This window comes from Lactuca saligna, chromosome 3 (assembly GCF_052625555.1).
Source record: "Lactuca saligna cultivar CGN05327 chromosome 3, ASM5262555v1, whole genome shotgun sequence".
NCBI classification, from domain to species: Eukaryota; Viridiplantae; Streptophyta; class Magnoliopsida; order Asterales; family Asteraceae; genus Lactuca; species Lactuca saligna.
The window spans coordinates 102,636,392-102,664,076 of record NC_136419.1 but is presented as its reverse complement, the minus strand read 5'-3'; the positions used below and the strand labels follow the sequence as shown (position 1 = coordinate 102,664,076).

Below are 27,685 nucleotides of genomic sequence, written 5' to 3'. Positions count from 1 at the left end.
TATGGTTACATATATTGTAATTATTATTACAAAAACAAATTGGGTATACATTTTTATTCTCTTTTATTTAGCCCAAAGGAAACGTAAGGTAAATGGTGTAAATATATATCAACTAATTTAGCGGAACTGGAACAACACAAAGAGGGTTAGCCTTTTGCAAGGTGATTCCAAATTTCTCATTTATGTCCAATTCCTCATGCCCAAGTCCATCAAGGTTCCAATCGAAATTATTGAGTAATGATCCCAACATCACATGAAGTATACGAATTGCGAGTGGCAAACCAGGACATATTCTTCGTCCAGCACCAAATGGTATTAGCTCAAAGTCACGACCCCGAACATCAAGACTTGAGGTCAAGAACCTTTCTGGTATGAACTTCATTGAGTTATCCCACAAGGTTGCATCCCGCCCTATAGCCCATGCATTGACAAGCACCTGTGTGCCCTTGGGCACAATGTAGCCATTGAGTTTCACTTCGGTTTGAATTTTTCGTGGGATCAAGAGGGGGACTGGAGGATGAATCCTTAGGGTTTCTTTCACTATGCAGCCTAAGTAAGGTAGCTTTGAGATGTGTGACTCTTCTATAATCTTCCCTTTGCCAACTACTTCTTCGAGCTCTTTTTTAGCTTTGGTCATGATGTGTGGATTGCGCAATAACTCTGTCATTGCCCATTCTAAAGTGTTTGCTGTCGTATCGTTTCCAGCAACAAACAAATCCTACAACAGATATACAAAATAATATGCTAATAGTGAAATAAGAAATAAGATAAGCACTGAAATAATCGTTGCTAATAAAAATTATTTGCAAATCATTAAACAATACTTCAAGTTGCGTATCATACAATTGTTGCCAGCCAAAGTTTATAACTACAATGTGGGAAACTTTTCAAACTTAATCAAACTAAATTGAAAAATAACTAAACTTTATTAGAATAACTTAAGTAGCCCAAGAGTAGTGGGTCATCTAATTTAAAGACGTAAGAGTGACAGGTTCATGTGGGCATAACACGTAAAAACATATTCAGTATGAGTTGTATATACGATGTATGATGAGACTGGGTAGACTTCTATATATGTTGTATGGATTAAAGGGGGGGGGGGGGGGGGGGGGGGGGGGGGGGGTGGAAGTGGATTGTTAGATTTTACAATGATGTACCCATTGAATGAGCTTATTACTATTATTTGTTATGATAAATATATAAGAATGTGTTTAAATGATAAAAAGAAAAAAGTTATTAGCATGTATAAATTAAACAAATTTTATTAATTTATAACAAAACGTCTATTAGTACCAAAATAAGGCCCATTAACATTTTTAGTCTTCGTAATATTTTATTTTCATATTGTTCTAGGGATGGACACGGATCCGGAATGGGGCGGGGAATATTTTCCCTGAAAATTTGAGAATTTTAATGAAAGTATTAAGAATTAATTATTATTAAATTAAGACAACTTTTTTCCTACTTCTACACTTATATTTTCTAAAAAATGAAACATAGGCTGAAAATAGTGTATGTTAAACAACATTATTAATCTACAAGATTTTTTAATAACTGTTATCTCATAGCTGAGTAAAATTTCCAGCAAGGTTATTATACTTCTACTGATGTCGAATTCACGAGATGTCTCTACTTACTTTTATGAAGTATGAACTGGTCAGCGAAATATGCTAAACATAGTTAGTTCCATATGTATAGAAATTTATATGCAAAAACTTTCTTTGATGATATCTTTCTTTCTAATTTTTTTACTAAAATGAATCAACTTTTAGCGTAGCCCTTGGAAGATTCAAGGGACTAGCTTTTGTGCATGTTGTTATTACATAGAATTCGTGTCACTTAGGAATTTAGGATTCAAATTGATATGTGTCAAACTCAAATGAAATACATAATAAAAGGGTTAAAAAGATTATCGAGCCAATGATACCATTTAAGCCAAATATAATATCAAATTTAATAATGGAAGATCAAAAATAATTAAAAAAAAAAAAATACTTGTAAATTTAAAACCAATAAATTAACAATTTAACGTTACAAACTCTAAGTAACCACTAAAACCAGTAGCAATATAGGAACAAGTTGTAAAAATTTATTTGAGTGTGAATTTAAACGTACTTATAGCCAATTTATCAAAGGAATAGTAACATTGGTAGCTATACCTACTTGTCACACAATTTATGACCATCTATTGATATTTAATTTTTATTTTATTTTATTTTATAATTTACATACTTAAGAAAGAACTGTCATACATTTCATGTTCTCTCTTAAAACTTTATAGAAACCATCGATTTAAAGAAACCATCGGATATTTAAAGAGAAAGACAACCTACCTGATTTACAAGAACAAAACTGCTTTCGGGCCTCCGGTGGATGACGCACGACTGAGACATGCAAAAGTAAGACTGACAAAAAAACGTGGTAGATCCCGTCGAAGAGACAAGCAACAACATAATGTAGTGGTTGCCGCCTGAGATTCCGAGAGGCGTAGAGTTGTGGAGGCAACAGACGAGGGGTTATTCGAGAAACCAATTGCGTTGATTTGTTGATTATAAAAGTTTTTTGTCAACATTGTTAGGGCTTTTTGATTATTTTCCTCATCTTGTCCTATTTTTTTCTCACATTCCATTTTTATAATTTGTTACAACTTAAAAATTAAAATTGTATATTGTTATTAGTTTTATATTATGAAATCTAACGGTGTCTATCCTTAAATTTTAAGGGTGTTGTAACATCCCAAAGTCAGAATCAAGAGTTCAAGGGGGTAAAGTGTAGGTTTGGAAAAGAGGGAGTCGACGAGTAGGAGCTGCAACTCATCGAGTCTAACCGTATGCCCGACACATGTTAAGTGACCAGACTCGCCGAGTCTGAGGCTAGACTCGACGAGTCCGTGCTGGAATGAGAAACCCTAATTCCTGGGGTTTGCACCCTATTTAAAGAATGATATGCCTTCATTTCAGCCTCTCTCTTCCCTGAGTATTCCAGAGAAACCCTAAATCGTGAGAGGCTCCATTGTTGAGAAGATTGAAGCTTGGAAGGAGAAATTTGTGAAGAGAAGTTGGAGGAAATTGAGGATAGCATCAAGAGGGTTTGTGGATCTGAAGTCTACATCAGTTTAGATTCATCTCTGAGGTAAGAAGCCCTTATCTTAAGCTATTTCCTTTGTTGTTCATCCATGGTGGTTGTTTTGGGAGTTTCTTAACTTGTTTTGAGCCCTCTTGAGGATTTGGAGCTGGATCTGGGGTTGCTACTCAAGATCTAGACTCATGATGGCCTAGAATGTCATAAAGCTTCAGTCCTTGAGTTGTTAGTGAATCCCTTTGTAACATCCCAAGTTTAGGAGTGTAAGTTTAGGGTTCAAAGTGTAAATGTGAAAGAGAAACACGGCGAGTCCATGAGTGGACTCGGCGAGTAGGGTCACAATTATGGTCGCGTGTTAAGTGGCCAACTCGACGAGTCGGAGGCTGGACTCGGCAAGTTGGTACTGTGTGGAGAAAACCCTAATGTCGGAGGATGAGCCCTATATAAAGGACATTATACCCTCTCCCCAGCCTCTTTACCCTCTCTTGAAGTCCAGAAAACCCTAATGCGCGTTTGTGAGTGATTTGAGAGCATTTGAACCTTGGAGAAGAGAATTTGGAAGAGATATTGGAGAGTTAAGAGGCTTGGAGCAAGGGGCTTTGCTAGGATTTAGATTTCTCTTCTGTTGGAGCTTCCTTTTGAGGTATTATTTCGTTGCTTGGGCTGTTATTCATCTAGATTCATCATTTTGGAGTATTTGGAAAGAATAGCTTGTGATATTTCGAGTTTGGAGGTTAGATCTGGGGTTGCTACCTCAGATTTGGAATGGAGAAGGTCTAGAGTGCATTAAAGTCCCTGTTCGTGAGTGATTGGTGAAGCCATCTTGTCCCAAACCCTAACTCTAGAGTGTTATATGCTTAGATCTCTTTGGATTCACATAAAGTTTGCCACTTTACATGATGGATGGGTTGTAGAAGGGTAGATCTACGGTTTGGATCATCTGCATGGCCTGGAAAGCTTCTGTATGGATTAAGATCTAGGGGTACTCGGCGAGTCACAAGGGTGTACTCGGCGAGTTACATGAAGGTAGGCAGGATCTCGACAAGTTGGAAGAACAACTCAGCGATTTGGTTGAAGATAGCATTGGACTCGGTGAGTCTGTTATTGGACTCGGCGAGTCTGGTCTTGAAGTTCTAGCCTTTACTGGTTAAGCTGAGAATCGGTGAGTCAAGGGATGACTCGGTGAGTTGAGATGAGATTTTTCAGAGTTGGGGTCCCGGCGAGTCAGCGGGCTGACTCGGGGAGTAGGGTTAGTCATGAAGTTTGACTTTGACTGAGGACTTTGACTTTGACCAAGAGTTGACCAATTGACTTCCAAGGGCATTTTGGCAATTATTGGTATTTATTGGGTTCATTCTTTTGGTATTATCAGGGGTGGAGTTTGTGTCGGAGGTTGCAGCAGCGTGATCTTATCTTTTCAGTCAGTATCCTCACTATATCAACAGGGTCTAAGGCACCAAGGCCGACCCTTTATCGGATTGTAATCCGGGTATCGTGTTATGTTGTTTCTTTGCTATGTTTGCATCCTGGTAGTTAGGAAGGTATATGTTAGAGACCTGGTTAAGGTTGGTATCCTGGTATATAGGATGATGCTATGCTAGTGACTGGTTAAGTCGGTATTCTGTTTAGAGTATGTTATGTTATGTGATCTGCTAGATCGATTTGATTGGATGTGAATTATTATATGATTGTATGTTTATGTGCACATAGTTGTTTGACTGGGGTTGGGTTGAGGCGGGTCCTACTTTGTGCTATAGGCCAACATACCCAGGACGGACCGGTTATCCCGAAGGCCCAGCGAGCGGTCCGAATAGGCTGTAGGCCCCACGAGGGCGGACCAGACGTGTCGAGGCTTACAGAGTGGACCTGGCCGACTGAAGGCCCGATGCGGGCGGACCAGTCATACTGTAGACTCAAAGAGTGTATGAGGAGGGTTGAAGGCCCGGTGCGGGCGGACGAACCACACTGCAGACTCGAGGGACATGGCTAGACTCAGAGGGTGGACCAGGTGGACTGAAGGCCCGGTGCGGCGGACCAGTCACACAGCAGATCCGAAATGCATGGTTGTTCTGTTCGGTTATGATACATTATGTGTGGTATATGTGGTTGGTATTTTAGGGGGTATCTCACTAAGCTTTCAGGCTTACAGTTGTGGTTTAATGTTTTTCAGGTACTTCAGGAGATCGTTTGCAAGGCGAAGGCGTGATCGTACCGCTCCTCATGTTTATGTTTATGTTATGGTTCTGGGAATACTCTGATAATAAATGTATTGAAAACCTTTTTGTAATAACTTAATGAAATTGGGATGTTTTTGAAAAGTTTAAATTAGCTTGAATTTTTAGAGTGTTACACCCTTTCTCCTAAAATTTTAGCCCTAGAGCATTTTAGGCTCATAGCTCCTGGAGTTCACATAAAGTTTGCCACTTTACATGAGGAATGGCTTGTAAAAGGGTAGATCTAGGGATTGGAGCCCCTGCATGGCTTGAAAAGCCTCTGCATGGAATGAGAACTAGTGATACTCGGTGAGTCACATGGGTGTACTTGACGAGTTGCATGAAGATAGGCAGGAACTCGACGAGTTGGAAGAACAACTCGGCGAGTCTATTGAAGATAGCCTTGGACTCGGAGAGTCTGTTCTTGGACTCGACGAGTCTAGTCGTAGAGTCCTATCCTTTTCTGGTTGGACGGTGAATCGATGGGTCGAGGGATGACTCGGTGAGTTGAGCGAGAAGGGACTTAGAGTTGTTGGACTCGGCGAGTCTTGGGGCGACTCAGCGAGTTGAGTTGCGACATGGGAGTTTCTGAGTATAGGTACTCGGCAAGTCGACGGGGCGACTCGGCAAGGAGGGTCACGCAGGAAGGTTGACTTTGACTTTGACCAAGAGTTGACCAGTTGACTTACAAGAGTATTTTGGTAATTATCGGTATTTATTTGAGTTCAATCATTTGGTATTGATCAGTGGTGGAGTTCGTGTCGGAGGTTGGACCAACGTGATCTTATCTCTTCAGTCAGCAGTTGCAAGGTGAGTTATCCTCACTATATCGATCGGGTCTAAGGCGCCAAGCTCAGCCCTTTATCGGATGGAAATCTGGGTAGTTGTTATGTTGTTGCTTTGCTAAATGTTCGCATCCTGTAGTTAGGATGGTATGTGTTAAAGACCTGGTTAAGGTCGGAATCCTGGTATATAGGATGATGTTATGTTAGTGACCGGTTAGGTCGGTATCCTGGTTAGAGTGTGCTATGTATGTGGTCTGTTAGATCGTTTGTTTAGTGATGAATTGCTATATGACTATATGTTTATGTGCACATGGTTGGTTAACTGGGGTTGGGTTGAGGCAGGTCCTACTTTATGTTGTAGGCTAACATACCCAGGGCGGACAAGATATCCCGAAGGCCCAACGAGTGGTCCAAATAGGCTGTAGGCCCCACGACGGCGGACCAGACATGCCGAGGCTCGGATAGTGGACCAGGCCGACTGAAGGCCTAGTACGGGCGGACCAGTCATACTGTAGACTCAGAGAGTGGACCAGGTTGGTTGAAGGCCTGGTGCGGGCGGACCAACCACACTGTAGACTCGATGTATATAGCTAGACTCGGAGGGTGGACCAGGTGGACTGAAGGCCCGGTGCGGCGGACCAGTCACGCTGTAGACCCAAATTGAATGGTTGTTCTGTTTATGATATGATATGTTATGAGTATGGTATATGTGGTTAGTATTTTGGGGGTAACTCACTAAGCTTTCGGGCTTACAATTTTCAGTGTATTGTTTCAGGTACTTCAGGAGATTGTGGCAAGGCGAAGGCGTGATCGTACCGCTCCTCATGTTTTATGTACTTATGATGTGGTTCTGGGAAATACTCTGATAATAAATGAATTGAATACCTTTTTGTAATGAATTAATGAAAATGGGTTGTTTTTGAAAAGTTTAAATTGGTTGAAAATTTTTGGATGTTACAAATTGGTATCAGAGCCTTGGTTTAAGTGAATTGGAGGAAGATTCGTGTGAATCCAGCCTCCAATCAAGGAGAGATTTTTTTTTAAAAAAAAAATCTGATTTCAAATGGTTTTCAAAATGAGTAAAGGAGTGTACAGAGGGTACGATCAGTCGGAGCCAGTAAGTTACCCCAAAATTACCATACAAGTTAATTGTTTATGTGATATGTTAGAACAATATGCTAGTGTTAGGCTAGGGATCTTCAGGAAGTGCATGATAGAGTTGCCTGATTGTGATGCCTGCTATCCTAGGGTCTCCTTTTATGAGATTTTCAGTGTTCCTATAGGAGTGAGGATAGAGTGCTTGCTGTGTACGTTAGTGCTTGGGGCATTGTGATGATACTTTAGACAAATATTGGTAGGTGTGGAAGGTAGTATGGGCCCGTACTACTGAAAGCACAGGACCCATACACTATCAAGGAAATGACAACCCCTGGGTGGTTGATTAGAGAGTCATTGTGGGTGGTTATGCGAGGTTTCTGAGGATCTCATAGTGTATTGCAGAATGGCGATTACGAGACGTTTTGGGGCAGGATCCGGTTCGGGATCAGAAGCAGGAGAGGGTGGTCAGGATGGGTCATCACCACCCGAGGTTGATGGCTAGATGAGTACGGACGAGTTAGATGTCAGGATTCGTGAGATCCTACATGATGAGGTTGCTGCTATGTTTTGGGCTGAGTTTGTCGGAACTGTTTGAGTCAATCAAGACAGCTATGGTTGAGTATTTTGATGAGCGCGATGCGGCTCTCACAGAGAAAGCTGTTACGGAAGCCGCAGCGGTTGTGGCAGCGGCGGGGGGAGGAGCCAGTCGGGGTTTTCAGTATCGGGACTTTGATAATACGAAGTCCCCTACTTTTGATGCGGTTCAGGATCCGATTGTTGCTATGCGATGGTTGTCATATGTGGAGGGATGTTTCTTCACATGTTCATGCCCTGGTGATCAGAGGGTGAGGTGTGTTCTAAACCTGTTGAGGCTCGGGGTGAAGGATTGGTGGAGGTTGACTATGAGATCTTATTCTGATGTGCAGCGAGTTGCAGTTACATGGGATTAGTTCCGGGAGATGTTCAGCACTCGTTATGTTCCATGGGTTGAAAGAGAGACGTTCGCTCAGGAGTTCCTGGAGCTGAAGCAGTATTCAGAGTTGGTAACGGAGATCACCAGGATGTTCACTGAGAGGGCGATGTTTTTCCCGGAGTTTGCTTCGGAGTAGGCTCCGATGTCCCGATATCTGAGTATGCTCAAGAGGGATATCAGGCAGTTTCTGTCTACGTAGAGGTGCGAGACCTTGTTAGAGTTGTAGGAGGCCGCCAGGCAGCATGAGTTGGAGATTGAGTTGTAGTTGAGAGAGCATAGGCAGGCCCTGACGCAGTTGCAGCTGGCGCCAAAACGGTCCAAGACCGTTGATTCTAGGTTGGGAGATCAGGGCATCCGCACTTGTCGGAAGTGCGGGAAGATTCATACCGAAATTTGTAGGTCCGGTGGTGCGTGCCGCAAGTACAGGAGAGAGGGGCATTATGTAAGGGATTATCGTTCGTCAGCCCCAGTTCAGGATATGAGGATTTGTTATCAGTGCCATCAGGTTGGCCACATGAGGGCCAACCGCCCACAGCTAGTTTCCAGGCCAGTGTAGGTTCTAGCACCGGCTACTTTAAGGACTACTAGCGGGGGTCAAGGTGGAGCGGAGCGTCTGAGGACTCAGGGTTGAGCTTTTCAGCTTACTGACGAGGAGGTTAGGGCAGAGCCAGATGCAGCTGCGGGTATGTCTCCTTTTTGTTTTCTTGTTATCTTGTGGTTGTTATGGACTATTGTATATCTGCTAGTCTCGTTCGCATGATTCATGATATTATATTCATTCGTCCTTTCGATGGGTTTATTGTATGATCGAGGGTTTTGGTATTGGGAGTCTTAGTTGGTTATCATCCATGGGGATTGTTGGTGGGGAATTAGGTTTTTGGGTCTGAATGTCGTGTTTAGCATTTGCAATTTGAGGAGTACTCAGCTGAGGATCGAACTCCCTAAGAGTTTGAGATATGCAATGTCGGAACGTGATTTTGTGGAGGTTGCTCGTTTCAGAATCAGTTCATGGATGAGAGGAGTATGTTGAGTAGGAATGATTGATTTATGTCATTTGAGTCACCGGTGGTTGGTAGTCAGTGCCCTAAGTGGGGAGAATTGGAAAATTCTCAGGCGGATCGACAAGCATTAGAGGTTGATTAGCTGTTTGGGATTCAACAGTGTTCCAGTCAGCCAAGAGTGTGGGATGGTGTGAGTAAGTGTCGGACAAATGGGGCGGGATACAGACCAAGGTTTTCGGAAAAAGGTGATTGGTGGCTGTGAGCCCTAGGTTTAGGCCAAGATCTGAATAGATGGGATGGAGTTAGAGTTCGGAACCCCTAGAGGGCTAGAACAATATGTACGGGAGGTATTCCTAGGAAGGATAGTTCGAAATAATGTATGATAGTCTGAGCGGTCCGGGGAGACTGAAGGCCTGTGGGTGTACCAGTCAGGTCGAAGGCTCGGAGAACAGTCCAAACAGGTTGAAGGCCCTGGAGGACAGTCCACACATGCTGAAGGTTCTGAGGGTGGTCCAGATTGGCTGAAGGCCTGGTAAGGCGGTCCAGTCATGCTGAAGACTCTGTATGTGTTGATAGATCTATATGACGAGATGGATTGAGTATGTTGCAATGCAATAGCAAATAATAGGTCTGGCCACGGGTATTGATCATGTTAGTGGAAGGAAGTGCATGGACCCGAGAGTCCTTACGAGCAGATTCAGAGTGTGTGTGACACATGGAATAGCGGTTACTCTACGAGGGGATGGTATAGAGTGGGGTGTGAGCACCGTGGAACTTGTTGAAGTAATGAGGTGTTCAAGTAGACTTCCTTGGATAAGGAGAGGGAAAGGTACGTAACTCCGGGAAGGAGTTTTGGTTCACGGAAGTGAAAGCGGAAGTGAGAATAGATGATTGAGAGTATTTTAGTTATGGTTGTCGAGCACTGTGATTATGCCAGTGGTATGGAAGCTCATCCGGATTTGTTTTCTGTTGAGGTTGCAGAAGAATTTCCGGTAGTATAGAACCAGAGGAGTTTGGAAGGGAAGCAAGGATGGAGCCCTGGATTTTTCGTATGGTTGTGATCAGGAGGATTTTGTATGTAGTGGTAATTCATCCTGGGGATGTCTGGAAGTATCGTCAGTGTGTCGGGTTTTCCAGCCCAAGGATGTTAGAGCAGGTTCAACATGCATATGTGATTGCAGAGGGGGGAGCTGATGGGAGTTGCTGAGGAGCTGAAGGATGTGCCATCCTGTCAGCTCGGAAAGAAACGAGCTGGATTCGGAAGGGAAAGCGGGATAAGTCCTAGAAGTGAATTCGATAAAAGATATGCCAATCAAGGAAAGGGGTAGCATCTTGGTACCGGGTCAGGACCCGATGATTCAGGGTGATGTCTAGCTTAGAAAGATTCAAGTGATTGTTGTGTTATGGAGTGATGAAAGTATCATCGGGTGATCATTGGTTAATAAGGGTCGTTATAAGAGAAAGAAGCCAGTGGTCGGCTTGAATCAGTTGTCGTAACTCTGGAAGGAAATAGTTGGACTTTATAGAGGTTGATAGTAGTGTTCATAGGAACCTGGGTCGATTGACACCAGGAGGGGCATTGTGGGAGTATTATAGGGAAATGTGTTATTGCAGGCTTCGAGGATGAAGCCTAATTTAAGTGGGGGGGGGGGGGGGGAATTGTAACATCCCAAAGTCAGAATCAAGAGTTCAGGGGGGGGGGGGGGGTAAAGTGTAAGATGGAAAAGAGGGACTCGACGAGTAGGAGCTACAAATCATCGAGTCTAAGCGTGTGTCGGGCACATGTTAAGTGACCGGACTCGCCGAGTCGGAGGCTGGACTTGACGAGTCCTTGCTGGAATGAGAAACCCTAATTCCTTGGGTTTGCACCCTATCTAAAGAATGATATGCCTTCATTTCAGCTTCTATCATTCCTGAGTGTTCTAGAGAAACCCTAAATCGTGAGAGGCTCCATTTTTGAGAAGATTGAAGCTTGGAAGAGGAAATTTATGAAGAGAAGTTGGAGGAAATTGAGGATAGCATCAAGAGGGCTTGTGGATCTGAAGTCTACATCAGTTTAGACTCATCTCTGAGGTAAGAAGCCCTTATCTTAAGCTATTTCCTTTGTTGTTCATCCTTGGTGGTTGTTTTGGGAGTTTCTTAACTTGTTTTGAGTCCTATCTCGAATTTGGAGCTGGATATGGGGTTGCTACTCCAGATCTAGACTCATGATGGCCTAGAATGTCATAAACCTTCAGTCCTTGAGTTGTTAGTGAAGCCCTTTGTCCAAAAAGTCTAGCCCCAGATCATTTTGGACTCACAGCTCCTGGATTTCACGTAAAGTTTGCCACTTTACATGAGGAATGACTTGTAGAAGGGTAGATCTAGGGATTGGAGCCCCTGCATGGCTTGAAAATCCTCTGCATGGAATGAGAACTAGTGATACTCGGCGAGTCACACGGGTGTACTCGACGAGTTGCATGAAGATAGGCAGGAACTCGACGAGTTGGAAGAACAACTAGGCGAGTCTGTTGAAGATTGCCTTGGACTCAACGAATCTGTTCTTGGACTCGGCGAGTCTGGTCGTGGAGTCCTAACCTTTTTTGTTTGAATAGTGAATCAGTGGGTCGAGGGATGACTCGGTGAGTTGGGCGAGAAGGGACTCAGAGTTGTTAGACTCGGCGAGTCTTGGGGCTACTCGACGAGTTGAATCGCGACATGGGAGTTTCTGAGTAGAAGGACTCAGTGAGTCGACGGGGCAACTCGGCGAGTAGGGTTACGCAGGAAGGTTGACTTTCACTGAGGACTTTCACTTTGACTAAGAGTTGACCAGTTGACTGCCAAGGGTATTTTGGTAATTATTGGTATTTATTTGAGTTCAGTCATTTGGTATTGATTAGTAGTGGAGTTCGTGTCCAAGGTTGGAGCAACGTGATCTTATCTCTTTAGTCAGTAGTTGCGAGGTGATTTATCCTCACTATATCGATAGGGTCTAAGGCACCAAGGCCGACCCTTTTATCGGATGGAAATCCGAGTAGTTGTTATGTTGTTGTTGTGCTATATGTTCGCATCCTGGTAGTTAGGATGGTATATGTTAGAGACCTGGTTAAGGTCGGAATCCTGGTATATAGGATGATGCTGTGTTAGTGACCAGTTATGTCGGTATCCTGGTTAGAGTGTGCTATGTATGTGATCTATTAGATCGGTTGATTAGTGATGAATTGCTATATGACTATATGTTTATGTGGACATGGTTGGTTGACTGGGGTTTGGTTGAGGCGGGTCCTGCTTTGTGCTGTAGGCCAACATACCCAAGGCGGAACGGATATCCCGAAGGCCCAACGAGCGGTCTGGATAGGTTGTAGGCCCCACGAGGGCGGATCAAACGTGCCGAGGCTCGGAGAGTGGACCAGGTCGACTGAAGGCCCGGTGCGGGCGGACCAATCATATTGTAGACTCAAAGAGTGGACCAGGTGGGTTGAAGGCCCGGTACGGTCGGACCAACCACACTGCAGACTCGATGTATATGGCTAGACTCAGAGAGTGGACCAGGTGGATTAAAGGCCCGGTGTGGCGGACCAGTCGCACAGTAGACCCAAAGTGCATGGTTGTTTTGTTTATGATATGATATGTTATGAGTATGGTATATGTGGTTGGTATTTTGGGGGTAGCTCACTAAGCTTTCAGGCTTACAGTTTTTAGTGTATTATTTCAGGTACTTCAGGAGATCGTGGAAAGGAGAAGGAGTGATCGTACCGCTCCTCATGTTTTATGTACTTATGATGTGGTTTTGGGAAATACCCTGATAATAAATTAATTGAAAACCTTTTTGTAATGAATTAATGAAAATGGGTTGTTTTTGAAAAATTTAAATTGGTTGAAAATTTTTAGAGGTTACAGGTGTCTTGATAATTTTCTTTTACATTCTCTAGCAAATATTCCAAAGCAAGGGGTGACTATGAACATTCTTTGTATACATGTAGCGTCGTCTTTGCCTCGTGTAAGCAAACAAATGAACTTTTCTAAATATATCACCATTTATAACTGGATCGGCCAGTTAATCCATCAATGTCACCGGTTCTATAGAATCAAAAACCAATTGTGCATTGAAGCACCTAAAACCATGATTTGATTAAAAACCGGTTAAAACCGAACACATTTAATCATTAAACAATTTTTTTTATAAAGTACTCGGACAATTTCCAGCTTTTTATCAACTAACTTTAAAAGCTCACTATACTCTGCAAGTCTGAATGTTGTTGTTAACATGACAAACAATATGCTTTCATTCTCTTAAATAAGATAACTAGGTAAAAAAAAAAATATTACCCATGGATGTGGGATGCATCTTCATTAACTATTTTTTTTCACATTCGTTTGTTCTATTATGAAATAATTAAGAATACGATTAAAATGATGGATTATTTTTACAAATTAGTTTCTAAGATGCATTTAAAAGAAGTAATATATATATATATATATATATATATATATATATATATATATATATATATATATATATATATTTGCTTGATTGAGTTTGTTCCTTTTAGCCCTTCATATTTATATTTTCGCATTATTGGTCATTGGAGTTAGTATGCGGGACGTACCACATGGTACGCTTAACATACTAGCTGAGAAGCTCGTACACTTAACATACTATGGACGGGTTGATCGTAGGTTTGAAGCCTCGTATGTTGGGCATACGAGGGTTATGTATGTCGTACGAGTAGAAAAGAAAACCTTAATTTTAGGGTGTTGCACCCTATATAAGGTCCATAAGACCTTAGGGATGGCCTCTCTACCAGCCTCTATTGCCTTAAAATCTTAATCTCGAATCCCAATAGCCTCTTTGAGTATTCTTGAGCATTGCTCTTGATTTTTGTGGTTTATGATCCTTAAAGTGAAAGAAGAAGAAGTTGGTGCACTCATTCATTAGAGTGAAGCTTGGAGATCCAGATTTAACTCCATCGATTGGTGACTTTTGAGGTATAAAGTCGCAACCTTTATCCTTGTATGTTTAGATCTCTTAATGTCTTGGTTTTTATGCTTTTGCTCCCTTTTGGGTTAGTTTGATGAGTTAAATTGTTTACGGGGATTCTTCTTTTAGCTCTGGGCATATTATGTGTTTCTTAAGCTTAAAGGTGCAAACTTTATGGTGCTTATGGTCTCATATATGCATTAAGTCATCTATTAAGTCCTTTTGAGCTCTAAGAGCTTCATAAAACCATGCATGCACATAAAGTTAGCAACTTTACGTGATGAACCATCTCAAGGAAGTTAGATCTAAGTTTTGGAGTGAAGTCTTAATGGATTAAGAGGTGGAAATGGAAGTTGGCTGAATGGGGGAGTATACTGGTCTATGTGACACTTGTATGTGTATGTCCTTGTATTATTATGTATTCTATAACCTTCTATGCTTATATTAATTGTATGTGGGCAAGGCCCATTATAGAAGTTTGGATGGGGCTGTTGTACTCGTTAGGTGGGGCCCGTTATGTGTGTTTGGTCGAGGCCTCTTATACTCATTGGGGAGGGGGGGGGGGGCATTATGCCAGTTTGGGCGGGGCCTGTTAAACTCATTGAGTGGGGCCTGTTATACTAGTGTGGGCAGGGCCCGTTATGTTTTATGTATGCATGGTATCTGGTATGTTGGGGAACTCAGTAAGCTTTGTGCTTACGGTTTTCAGTTTATGTTTCAGGTACTTCCAGTTCCAAATGGAAGAGCTCGATATGTCGTTCCGCATTTTCTTGATTTACATTAATGTGATATGATGATTGATACATTTGTTTTATTTTAATTTATATGATGATGTTTTTGGGATACTAGTCTTATTAATTTAAAAGTGAAATATTTTGAAGTCATGTTTTTAGGACGGTACAATATATATATATATATATATATATATATATATATATATATATATATATATATACGGATTGTCGAATTTTTTTTTAAATTTATTCATATACATATAAATATACAGGCCCGGTGATGAGGGGGGGCAACCTGTGCACGTGCACAGGGCCCAATTTTTTTATAATGTATTCAGGAATTAGGAGTCCACACCCTAAGGCAGAGAAGCGATCATTCAAGCGAGGGCAAAGGATCGATTACAGACCAACTCAATAGGTGGTTACACAACCTGTTCATGCAACAACAAGAATGTTTGTTCATGCAGCAACAAGAATGTTGTTAGACATCGGGGCTGGCGTCTGATGGAGAAAGGGAGACGTCACTCAAGTACGCTGAAGATTTTATGGAGAGAGGATCGACAGTTAACAAAGAAAAAGACTATGCCGAAGTTATCGATTGCTTCAGTCGTGCCCTAGAAATCAGGTTATAATTTCGAACTCTATAGACTGTTTTATTTGTTTTATTCCATTAAGCATCTAGAAGTCATTTTCCTGTTGTTATATGCAAAAAAATGTCGTATTCTACTTTGTTGAAAGCAAACAAATCATGTTTTGAAGTGTAATTTTGTTTGTCAGAGAATTAAATAGTTATAATTAACAAATTTGGTGTAGTACTATTAACTAAGTATTGTTCATTCAAAAGAATTTGCTTTTGAACTAAAAAAATTTGAGATATATGTTGAATTTTTTAGGTTATATTTAGTTGCAAATGTGATATAACTGAACACGTCTATTTTGAGATAAAGATGATAGGATTTCTTTCTTTTGGGTTGTTGTATTAGAGCTGCACATTATGTCGAGCTTGGGCCTGAATGTGTGAGATCATATTATAAATATAGATGTGCACATGTGTACAAGGCTCAAGAGGAATTCGATTAATTAGTCTCAGGTCCTGTTTCCAAGTAAGAATCCACTGAAAAGGATCCACTAAATCTGTTGAAAGTGGTGAAACTACTGTGAATAAAACAACACTAAAGAAGGTACTTCAAATCTTCATAATTCACATCAATGATGTTTGAAAATGTTTTCAATAATACAAATATGGATGACAATTGCATTTATGTTCATTGTTTTTTTAAGTGGAAAATGAAGATGAAGATGAAGAAGGAAGTGATGGTGAGGATGAAGAAGACAAATCTGGCCTAGATTTAGCTTGGAAAATGCTTGATGTTTCAAGGGCAATTTGGGAAAAAGAACCAGATTACACAATTGAGAAAATAAACATTCTTTCAGTTTTAGCAGAGGTAGCCTTGGAAGGAGGTATGCACATTTCAGATTTATATAATTGAATTTGTTATACGTTAGGGCCTAAGGGCCTTTTTTCCGACTCGTCCTGAGCATTTGAAACCTCAGGACCGGCCCTGTAAATATATGTGCATATGTATATGCAAATGCATACACAAATATGCACACAATACTTGACCTCGGCATCGAACTTTCGATAGGGGTAGATGTCTAAATTTAAGTTGTCTTGTCGTATGCATATTTTAAAAAAATAGATTTTTTTGAAATAACGTATTTGACACCACTTGTATGTATGTTTGATGTTTTTTTTCCTCTGTATGATATATTGTTTGCATATTTGTGTATGCATTTGCATATACATATGCACATATATTTATATGTATATGAATAAATTTTAAAAAAAATCAACAATTCTTTATATATATATATATATATATATATATATATATATATATATATATATATATATATATATATATATATATATAAAGATTGTTGATTTTTTTTATATTTATTCATATACATATAAATATATGTGCATATGTATATGCAAATGCATACACAAATATGCAAACAATATATTATACAGAGGAAAAAAAAACATCAAACATACATACAAGTAATGTCAAATACATTATTTCAAAAAAAATCCATTTTTTTAAAATATGCATACGACAAGACAACTTAAATTTAAACACCTACCCCTATCGACAGTTCGACACCGAAGTCAAGAAAAGTGCCACAAGAAAACAATTATATGAAGATCCGAAAAATCTATTTTTCTAAAATATGCATACGACAAGATAACTTAAATTTAAACATCTACCCCTATCGACAGTTCGACACCGAAGTCAAGAAAAGTGCCACAAGAAAACAATTATATGAAGATCCGACCCATTATCACATCTTTGTTAAGGAACTTTAGTACCTCATCTTTAGTTCTTTAAATATATCTTACACGATTCTAGAAATTTACCTAATATAAATCACCCTCACCTCATCTCACAACTTACATTGACACGAACTAGGCAATATAACCAATCACATATCCAACCACCTTCCACCATTGCATTTTCTACGAGACAACCTTATATCATGGTCTTCAAAACATTATGCTACTATCTCTAATGTCGAGACAAGATAATACATGATAGCTAGTTTAGTGTTTGAATCATATTGGATTCACAATATACTCCTCAAATTATTTTTACCTATCACTAAAGTAACTATAGTCTATTATGATATTGTTATAATAACTTATCTTTCAAGGAATCTCGTCAACATCAACAAACGAAACATATTAAATATGATAAACATTATGTATGTGAACAAATTGCCACTAGACAATTTTGTGCGGTGGTGGTGGTGCTGGTAGTGATAACATGCGGTGGTGATGGCGACGATATTTATGGTAGCGGTGGTGATGGCGGCGGTGGTGTTGGTAATGGGGTAGTGGTGGTTGTGATGGTGATGATATGTCGGTAATTATAATAGTGGTGTTGGGTGGGTAGGTGTGTGTGTATGTGTGTGTTTGTGGGGGTGTGATTATGGGTGTGGGTGTGAGTGTGTGTGTATGTGTTTGTAGGGGTGGGTGTAGGTGTGAGTTTATAAGTGTGTATGGGGGTAGGGGTGTGTGTCAGTCTAGGTGTGGGTGTGGGTGTTTTTGTTGGATTAGTGTCTAAGTCCATAACTATTTTGGTATGTACTTGACCCGATGGTGCATGGTCCTTTTGGGTTGCCTTCACCAAAGCAACTTGATTGGAGAAATGAATAAAGAGAGAGAGGATAATATGATTTATTAATATGTTATAAGAATAATATATTAAAGGAGAAATCATATTTGTTTAATTAATATTGGTCAATAATTAATTAAGAATTAGTTTTGTGATCAAATGTAATTAATTAAACTAGAGGGGCTGATTTGTAATTATGTGATAGTTACAAAATAAGGTAAGGATTATCTTATTTATATGGTGGACGAATTTAAGGTTGGAAAGCCTTAGAATTCGAGTATGATAAGGATTCAAGGATTATCTTATTGGTTGCTTAATGGATAATCAACTAGATAAGGATAATGACTGAAACCCTATCTCTACACCTATATAAACACCCCTAGGGTCATGAATTCGTGTATCCCTTCCCAAGAGGTCCTAGATACGAATTCTAACCTCTCACTTCTTTCTTTATACCTTCTCCATTTGCTTATGGTGTTTGTAAGCCATTAGAGGAGTGACACTTGTAACTCTAAGCATTCCAAAGTCAATACAAGGAGATTTGGGATTGTTATTGCTACGTAACAATCAAGGTAACACTATAAACTTATTCTCATGTTAATATGATTATATGAATGCTATAATTAGGGTTTATAGTCTTGGATTCAAAGCATGTACAATAGAGAAACCTAGATCCAAGCATTAGGGTTTGTATGAGCACATACGATGTCTTATGACCAAAACCCATAAGTGGTATCAGAGCCTAGCTTGGTTTCAATTGTATTTATGCATTGTATAACTAAAAAAATTCGATTTTTTGGATTGTGGAGGCTGGACTCGCCGAGTCCATGCAGACTCGACGAGTCCATGCCTGACTCGACGAGTCAACTCGTTAGATAATGCTTATCTCGGGATTTCTTGCTGTTTTTGGATATGGATAGTTACCTTATCATGCTAGATCAATATAAATCCGATTTTATGATATATATATGACTATATTCTTGATCTAATTAAAGATAGTTATCAATTAACAAGATAATTGTTTCCTTATAAGATAATTGATTAATTATTTTGAGTAAATTGTTTTGCAAGAAATCATTAAATAAATCAAATATGGATAATTATGTGATTAAATGTTAATTTAAAATTATTTGTTATTTGATCCTTGTTGTTATGAAAAGTTTCATATCTTCCCCCTTTAGGTTTTATAGTTTAAATTTGAACCCAAAAGTTTTGAAGTTTTGAAATTTAAATAGTTAAAACCCTAATGTTTTGAAATATTTCGAAACTTGTCCTCAAGTTTTGGAATTTAAAAGTTGATTAAAGGTTTAATTAGAAATGTTAAATTCTAAAACCCTAGTAATGTTTTTGAAAAGTTCAAATCACACCCTTATGGTTTTATTAATTAATTAAGGAGTATAATTAAAAGAGGTTTAATAAATCCATAAAAGTTTAGGTTAACCTTTTAATTGAATTAAAAGTGTAATTGTTAAAGTTAACCATATAGTATTTTAAAAGTATAAAATACACTCTATACTATATATAACATTAAAAAAAGTCAGTCTTACCGTTAGTAGGCCTCATTCACGAAGCTGGTCTATAAGGGGTGTTTAAGGAAATTGCCTATAAAATGGCGATTGAATGGGTATCCACTCTTACCCACCGCACTCTTGACTAGTTGAGGGTCGTTAGCCGAACGGGTAGGATAGGACGAAATCTTCCATTATAAGTATAATGAAATACAAAGTAACTAAATGTTTTTCTAATTCCCAATCTTAGTTAGTTAGGCAAAAGTGAATTGATGTAATTCCATGAAATTACACTTTGTGCCCTTGCGAAGACGTTAGTGGAGCGTGTGTGGTTTACCGGCACACTAAATGGTTCTAAGCAAAGGTAGCAAAGGGTGACTCAATGTTTGTCATAGTTCGATGGAGCGTGTGTGGTTTACCGGCACATCGAATAGGTGACTGTAACATGTGAGGGCACCATGTAGTTTGCATGGTTATTCACACCCGCTTTGTGATCCTTGGCATCCCAGTCACAAACAAGAGGGGCATATCGAGATTTAAACATGCCATTGAAATGTTCAATGAATCTCAAAGGATCTAGGAGTTTTCATAGATTTAAAACTTAAATTTCTTTTTCGTTTTTCATGGTGGAAACTAGTGAACCGTCATTCACTTACCTTCAAATGTTCTGCAATTTGGGTTACGGCATCCCTCTCCCGAGTTGTAGGATATTGTGTTGGGTCCTAGCCTTGGAATTTCATTTGGGTGATTTACCAAGGACTCAATCAATCAACTAACTTGAATTCGTTTTTCTCCCGGTGTCAAAGTTCGACAACTATGGTCTTCTCAAGTCCCGTGGAACAAGCATTCCACATGAAGATGATATTCCACGATTCGATCGAGGAACAAGAAATCATGCTTCACTTCCTCCTCCTCCTCCAATTATTCTCCCTAACCCACAAGATTGTAAAATTAAAAGGTTCAATATCACTCAAGCCCTTTTGGCAAGTGAACTTAAAGAGGGCAAGTCGGTGTGTGCACACGTCTTAGGGATGAAGTCACACATTGATAGATTAAGAATGATGGGATCCGTTGTCGGTGAAGCGATGACTGTTGATTGGGTTCTTCAGTCACTTCCTAACTCGTATAGTGAGTTCGTAAGAGAGTACTATATGATGAACCACGACGTGACACTTATAGATCTCACCTACATGCTTATTGCTGTTGAATCAACAATGGTTTGGCGCAATAGAAAAGCAAAGTTGATTGGTGAATCTGCCTTCAAGACCTCTATGGATATAGACAATGGCAATGAAAGACATGCAATGATCGAAAAGTTTGATCATAAGAGAAAGGCGATGTCTGAAGTAGTTCCATGTGTTGTTCCAAAGGAGTCAATTTGCTTTTATTGCCAAGAGAAGGGGCATTGGAGACGAAGTTGCCCTATTTACCTAAGAGATCTAAGAGATGGGAGAGTCAAAAGTATGAATACGCTTTAGGTAAAAATCCACTATCTAACTCCATTAAGTTCCTATTCATTGATTCTTAATACATGATGTGATAAGATTACATTTGAATGTTTTGTAGGATCTATGAAAAGAAAGGAAACTTGATAAGAGAGCAAGATGAATCTAATCACAAGAGATGGATCTCGATCGCATGGACTTTGAAGATTAGATTTTGAGCTTAGAAAGTTATGATGGAGTTGTTAGAAATTTTCTTTTGTACATAGTTTTCAATGGATTTTGCATTGTAAGGACAAATTTTTCCGCTGCTTTTATAAATAAAATAAATTTTGACTTATTTATTTATTTATTTACTTCCTTGCAATGAAATCGTTATGAAAAATTGATGTTCGAATATTTCTACAACAAATGGATATGATTCGTAGTAATGTTATTATGGAAGTGTCAAGAATTTACCAAATAGGGAGAGTTTCTCATCGCCCAAAGTTTCAATTGGATAGAAATTTGGAATCACGCAACTTGGTTGCATGATGAATGAGAAATTTCATATTTGGAAATTAGACAAATTCGTTGACAATGTGTCAAGTGAAGGACTAGGAGATCGAGTACACAAAGTTGTGTGTTAATCAAGTTCACCATAAGAATAACAAAGATATTCGTCATGATTTACTAAAAGGCTTAGTAAATATGATTATACTTACAACATTAAGTGTAATTCTAAATTGATTAAAGGGTTTAGATCAATAGTAGAACGAATAAGAAGAATCATGTAGGCAGAAAGATAAAAGTTTCTCCATTCTAAGAAGTAGGGAGAGTAGCTTTTATGCTTTATGATATGTCTTAATGATTAAGAACCATATCTCAATTGATCCTCTAAGTGAGTCTTAGTACAATTGTATGTTTAAGAAGAGGAGTCAAGGATTGAAGAAATGGTTAAATCAAGAAGTCTATCATACTTCGTTCCATAACAAGTCTTAAAGTTAAGATTGTGACAATGAGTGAAAAGTATTAAAGGTTTATAACATTCATCAAATGTGGGAAGTTGTGATGTCTTGAATAAGACAAAGGCCAACTAGTACCAATTTATGAAGTGTTATGATAAAAGCTACACTAACTCTTGAATATTTGTTTGTCAAGAAATGTTTATTGACAAAAGAATCTTATATGTCAAGGAGTCAGTGGGAGTCTTAATGGTCTTGAATAGTTTCAAGAACAAATCAAATAAACCTAATCGATCATCACTAGCACACGAGTTGAGGTTTACAACCTATCATGTTGACATTATTTTGATTCTGTGTTGTTCCAATTGAGTTAATTATGCATGTGAGTCCTATGAGTTCTCATTTTGAATGCATAAAAGGCAAAGCACCTTAATCAATGAAAGGTACATTGATAGGAAAAGGTGAGATGCTTAACTACTTGGAAGACGTGGTGGGCAGCTGTGCTACCATAAGGCAAGAAATCAAGATTAAGAAAGTTCGATCCATATGAGTTTGAATTTGTCGTAAACTTTGGTTTTAACAAATTCGCATGGATAGGAGCACATACACCGTTTAAATCTAAGTGTCATAAGATTTCCTCCTTCATGAAAATGATTGTGAGAAAATGCTTTCACTAAGAAAGATTTTAAAAGTTAGTGACTGTAAAATTGCATTCTCAAATTCGATCATGGTTACGGCATCCCTTTCCATAATTTGAATTGTGAGGTTTGGCAATTAGTCTTAATTGTTAAGACACACATATGAACTATCTAAGGCAAAAGTGTATAAGTTCAGGAAGCCTTGATAAAAGATTATCAAAGCACTAAGTATTAGAAACATGAACTTAAGAAATTCAATAAGTATGGTTTTTCTGAAAGTTAAGATGTTTATGAATACATGTCGAAGCTAGTGGGAGCATAAGTGTTATGTTTTATAATAATCATCATGATAGTGGGAGCATAAATGTTATGATTGTATGATTATTAAGGCACGTATTGCATAGTTGGCAATATTAATTATAGAAAACAAGAGTCATACTTTGCAAAGTTGTAAGAGTTGAAAGGTTGTTTTGCTATAATTAAGGGAGAGAATATTATGCTTCATTTCAAATCTAAAGGATTAGGTTGCGAAATGTTGATAAATTTAGTCAAAGGTACATAGTGTGTTCTTAAAATTTCGATTGTGATTACGGCATTCCTCTTCGCAATTCGAATTTTGAGAACATAGCAAATAAAACATTGTGCGTCGTGTCCCATACGCTTCGGGTATAGGATCGATTGCAAATGCTTTAATGTTTGACCATTCTAAAATTTTCCAAATGTATAGTGCATTTAGAGGGAAAAGAGACTAGAATTGGTTTTGACTAAAATAATTAAACAACTATCAAAGGACAATCCAAAGTTCGACGAGGATTGGTCGCTTGTGAGTAGTTGGAAGTATAGTATTGGAAATTATGGAAGTGTTTCCATATTGGATGGACAATATCGACATCATTACGAATAGATAAGATTCTATTAAGAATGAGTTGTCATATAGAAAATATGGAAGTGTGTCCATGTTGGGAAGTAAATATTGAAAATCTATGTCTAGATTAGAAACTTTATGCGAAAGGATGTTCAAAGGAATGTACTTTGAGTGAGAGACATCATATCTAAGGAATTGTCTTGTAACAATATCCGATAGAGGAATTTGTAATATCATTGGCAATAGTCTTTGAGACTTTGGTGCAGTGACATTACAAAAGGATCGTTGCATAAAGCGTTAGAATCTAGTATATTCTATAAGTAACAAGAATTTGATATTCTTACACTTAAGAAAATGGATTTGGAGTTGTAAAATGAGAATGATTGGAAATGTGTTCAATTTGTCTATTTCACAAAAGTAAGAACCATAGGTAAACATTGTGTGCATGCTAGAAGCATGGGACAAGTGTTGGAATTCAAATGCGAAGTTGATTACCCGAAACGACAAATAATGAGTAATCGGTATGGTGATAAATAAAACGTGTTTTGTTTATACTCAAAGGTTTGAGGCCATATGGGATTAGTATTATTCTTGTGTTTCACCTTGCATGTTTTGACTTCCAGAATAATTGAGTTTATTAAGAATAATCGAATTATTCGAACGGGCCACAGTCGTTCATATGTTGGAAGTAGATATGAATGAAGACTGTCATGAATTGGTGTGTGGATTGTCTAGAAGAGTATTAGACATAAGCAAATGTTTGCTGCAACGTTCATGAGTGCTTATGAATATGATTTGAGCATTGGATTAAACCCACGCTCACTTGGATCACTCCATGAATTGTATTACGAGTGATTAGTGAGACGATAACATCTTATATTCTTGAAACCGAGATGTGTGAGTTGTATCTTGCGAATCGGTTGCACATTGATAATATGTAAACGCACTAGTAACTTGGTGTTATAAAACATATTGTTGTGTGTAATTCGGTGAGTGAGTGCAAGCAAGCATTGTATCAAAGTTTATCCGTTCCTTTTATCCAAAGTAGGATAAAAGCGATATCTTTGGGCCCCTCGATGGTTTAGTGATGACATACGTAAATGCTCGGCCGGGCTAGGGCTAATTTGATTTGTTCAATTAGTCTGTCGTCATAAATCGGAAATCGAGATATAGTACAAAGAGAATGATTTGAAATCATATCTCATACGATATCTAGAATGGAGGAATATATGATCCCTTATCTAAGGACACGCGTATCTGATATGATCAGAGTTGACAGCGGCTTTGGAAAGCTACGATTGCAGATCAGGATCTGAAGTCATACGCAGAATAGTTGTTAGACTTATCCAAGTGGGAGACTGTTGGATTAGTGTCTAAGTCCATAACTATTTTGGTATGTACTTGACCCGATGGTGCATGGTCCTTTTGGGTTGCCTTCACCAAAGCAACTTGATTGGAGAAATGAATAAAGAGAGAGAGGATAATATGATTTATTAATATGTTATAAGAATAATATATTAAAGGAGAAATCATATTTGTTTAATTAATATTGGTTAATAATTAATTAAGAATTAGTTTTGTGATCAAATGTAATTAATTAAACTAGAGGGGCTGATTTGTAATTATGTGATAGTTACAAAATAAGGTAAGGATTATCTTATTTATATGGTGGACGAATTTAACGTTGGAAAGCCTTAAAATTCGAGTATGATAAGGATTCAATGATTATTTTATTGGTTGCTTAATGGATAATCAACTAGATAAGGATAATGACTGAAACCCTATCTCTACACCTATATAAACACCCCTAGGGTCATGAATTCGTGTATCCCTTCCCAAGAGGTCCTAGATACGAATTCTAACCTCTCACTTCTTTCTTTATACCTTCTCCATTTGCTTATGGTGTTTGTAAGCCATTAGAGGAGTGACACTTGTAACTCTAAGCATTCCAAAGTCAATACAAGGAGATTTGGGATTGTTATTGCTACGTAACAATCAAGGTAACACTATAAACTTATTCTCATGTTAATATGATTATATGAATGCTAGAATTAGGGTTTATAGTCTTGGATTCAAAGCATGTACAATAGAGAAACCTAGATCCAAGCATTAGGGTTTGTATGAGTACATACGATGTCTTATGACCAAAACCCATCAGTTTTTGTGTTTGTGTGGGTGTGTGTGTTTGTGTGTTTGTGTTTGTTTGTGTGTGTGTTTGTGGAGGTATGGGTGTAGGTGTGAGTGTGTGTATGTGTTTGTGGGTGAGTGGGTCGAGGGGGTGGGGGTGGGTGGGAGGTGTTAAGGCAATGGTAGGGAGAGGTAGATGGAGTGAGAATGGGTGTATGTTTATATTTTAGAAATTTTTTGGAATTAGAAAAATGTGAAAAACAATAATTATTGGTTTTTAAAAACTTTCAACTTCTTTGTAATTTTAGAGAACAAAAAAATTTATTTTTCTGTGAAAAATTTAGAAAATAGGCGAACTAAACGTATTTTCAAAATTTTCATTTTTCTCAAAAAAATTTTCCAGACAACGATCTATTTTTCCGCAAGTAAACGCACCCCTAGCTTTTAGCGTAAACAAAATGCTCCAAAATTAAAAGCTATATGAGGTAGCTTTCAACAAAACGCTCCAAAATTAAACGCTACCCACTACCCATTAATTGTTAATCATTATCCGCTACCAACTATTTTTACCGAAGACACACCCATAATAGTTTTTGGATATCAAAAGGTTTTTAGTATAGTTGTATTAGGTGTTGTTCTTTCTTTTTGAACTTGAGAGTTTATGTCTCGTTGAAGACATAAATGGTAATAGATAGATGGAAATATACGTAGTTTAACACTAGATTGGATAAAAAAATATATATTTTTGGATAATTAAATCGAAAAAGCAAGGAATTCTTTTGTATTTAATTGAATAATAAATATACCTTTTGATATTTCCTACAGCTTAATTGATTGAAAATCACTTAAACGGAATTTCAAATTAGGTGTCCAACCTAACCCGAATGCAATATTAATGACGAAGACAAAGTTGTAGTTAAGAAAATAGGTTTATGTATAGTTGTCAAAACATGCATCGGGTGTTTTCTTTTTCTTTTTTTGTTTAGTTTTTTTTTTTTTTTTTTTTTTTTTTTTTGCTCTAAAAAAAAAAAACAAAAAAAAAACCTTTTTAGAGGATCAACAAGAAAATGTCATGTTTTGTTTGGGAAAAACCTAATATGACGATTCTTGATTATGGTTTGACACATGGATTAAGTACCAATTAAACTTGATACTACTTTTGCATGCTTGAAATACAAGGAACTTAAATAGGGTACGTACCAAAAACAAGCTTTTGATATGTGTTCGATTGATCTCCTCTGGATTCTCTCGACTGATTTTCAAACAGGCGTCCAATACATCATCGTACTTCGACTCGCTCATCCCCAACCTCTCTTCAATCAATTCCTCAAAAATCTCATTAATCCTCCCAAAATAATTCGTCATTCTCCTCCTGATCCCTTGTGGATCGATCTTCTTCAACACCGGGAAAAAGTCCACCAGATTTGGCTTCCCAACCTCCACCATGACGTTATCAACCAGCTCCTTAAACTCTTTACCGGAATCCTCATACGGGTCTGTCAAATCCTTGGAGAAAAGAGTGTTGGATAGGAGATTCAGGGTGGTTCTGAAAGCAGCTCGACTGATGTTGACTGAATCTCCGGATTGGCTGGCTTTCCGGCAGTATGCAACGAGTTCTTCCACTTTCTGCTTCCGTAAGTGCTGATTAGTATCAAGGGATTTGGTGGTGAAGATGTTGGTGTTAAGGATTCTACGGAGGATCCGCCACTGGGTGGCAGCAGGGAGCCAGACGACGGAGTGAAGTGACTGGTTATGGGCGGTGACGGCGTCGGGGATATGGCGGGAGGAGAAAGCAAGGTCTTGCTTTTGGAGGACTTCTTTGGCGGCAGCGGCGGAGGAGATGACAAGAGCGGTGGCGCGACCAAGTTTAAGGAACATGATTGGGCCATAGATCTTGGAGAGCTTGGCTAGGGATTGGTGTGGTTTGTCGCCGAGCAGGTGGAGGCTTCCGATGATCGGCAGTGGGGTTGGGCCTGGAGGCAAGTTCTTGGGTTTCCGGAGGCTGAAAATTGTGAGAGTGGCTCCAAAAAGTGCGTTGAATAAGAACAGGCCAATAGCGATAACCACAAACTCCATTGATGCAGGGTCGTATAGAGGTGTTATGGAAGAGAGTGTCAAATTAAATATTGCTTTTTTA

At 38.7% G+C, this 27,685-nt stretch overlaps 1 protein-coding gene across 1 annotated transcript; it reads right to left on the bottom strand.

Annotated features, from left to right (window-relative positions):
* On the bottom strand, window positions 1-27,685 carry LOC145037072 (7-ethoxycoumarin O-deethylase-like). Its single transcript, XM_078985639.1, has 2 exons — window positions 26,749-27,685; window positions 1-718 (listed from the first exon to the last, which is right to left on the bottom strand). Exons 1-2 carry the CDS (start codon window positions 27,622-27,624, stop codon window positions 113-115), a joined length of 1,482 nt encoding a protein of 493 aa, XP_078841765.1. The 5' UTR covers window positions 27,625-27,685; the 3' UTR covers window positions 1-112.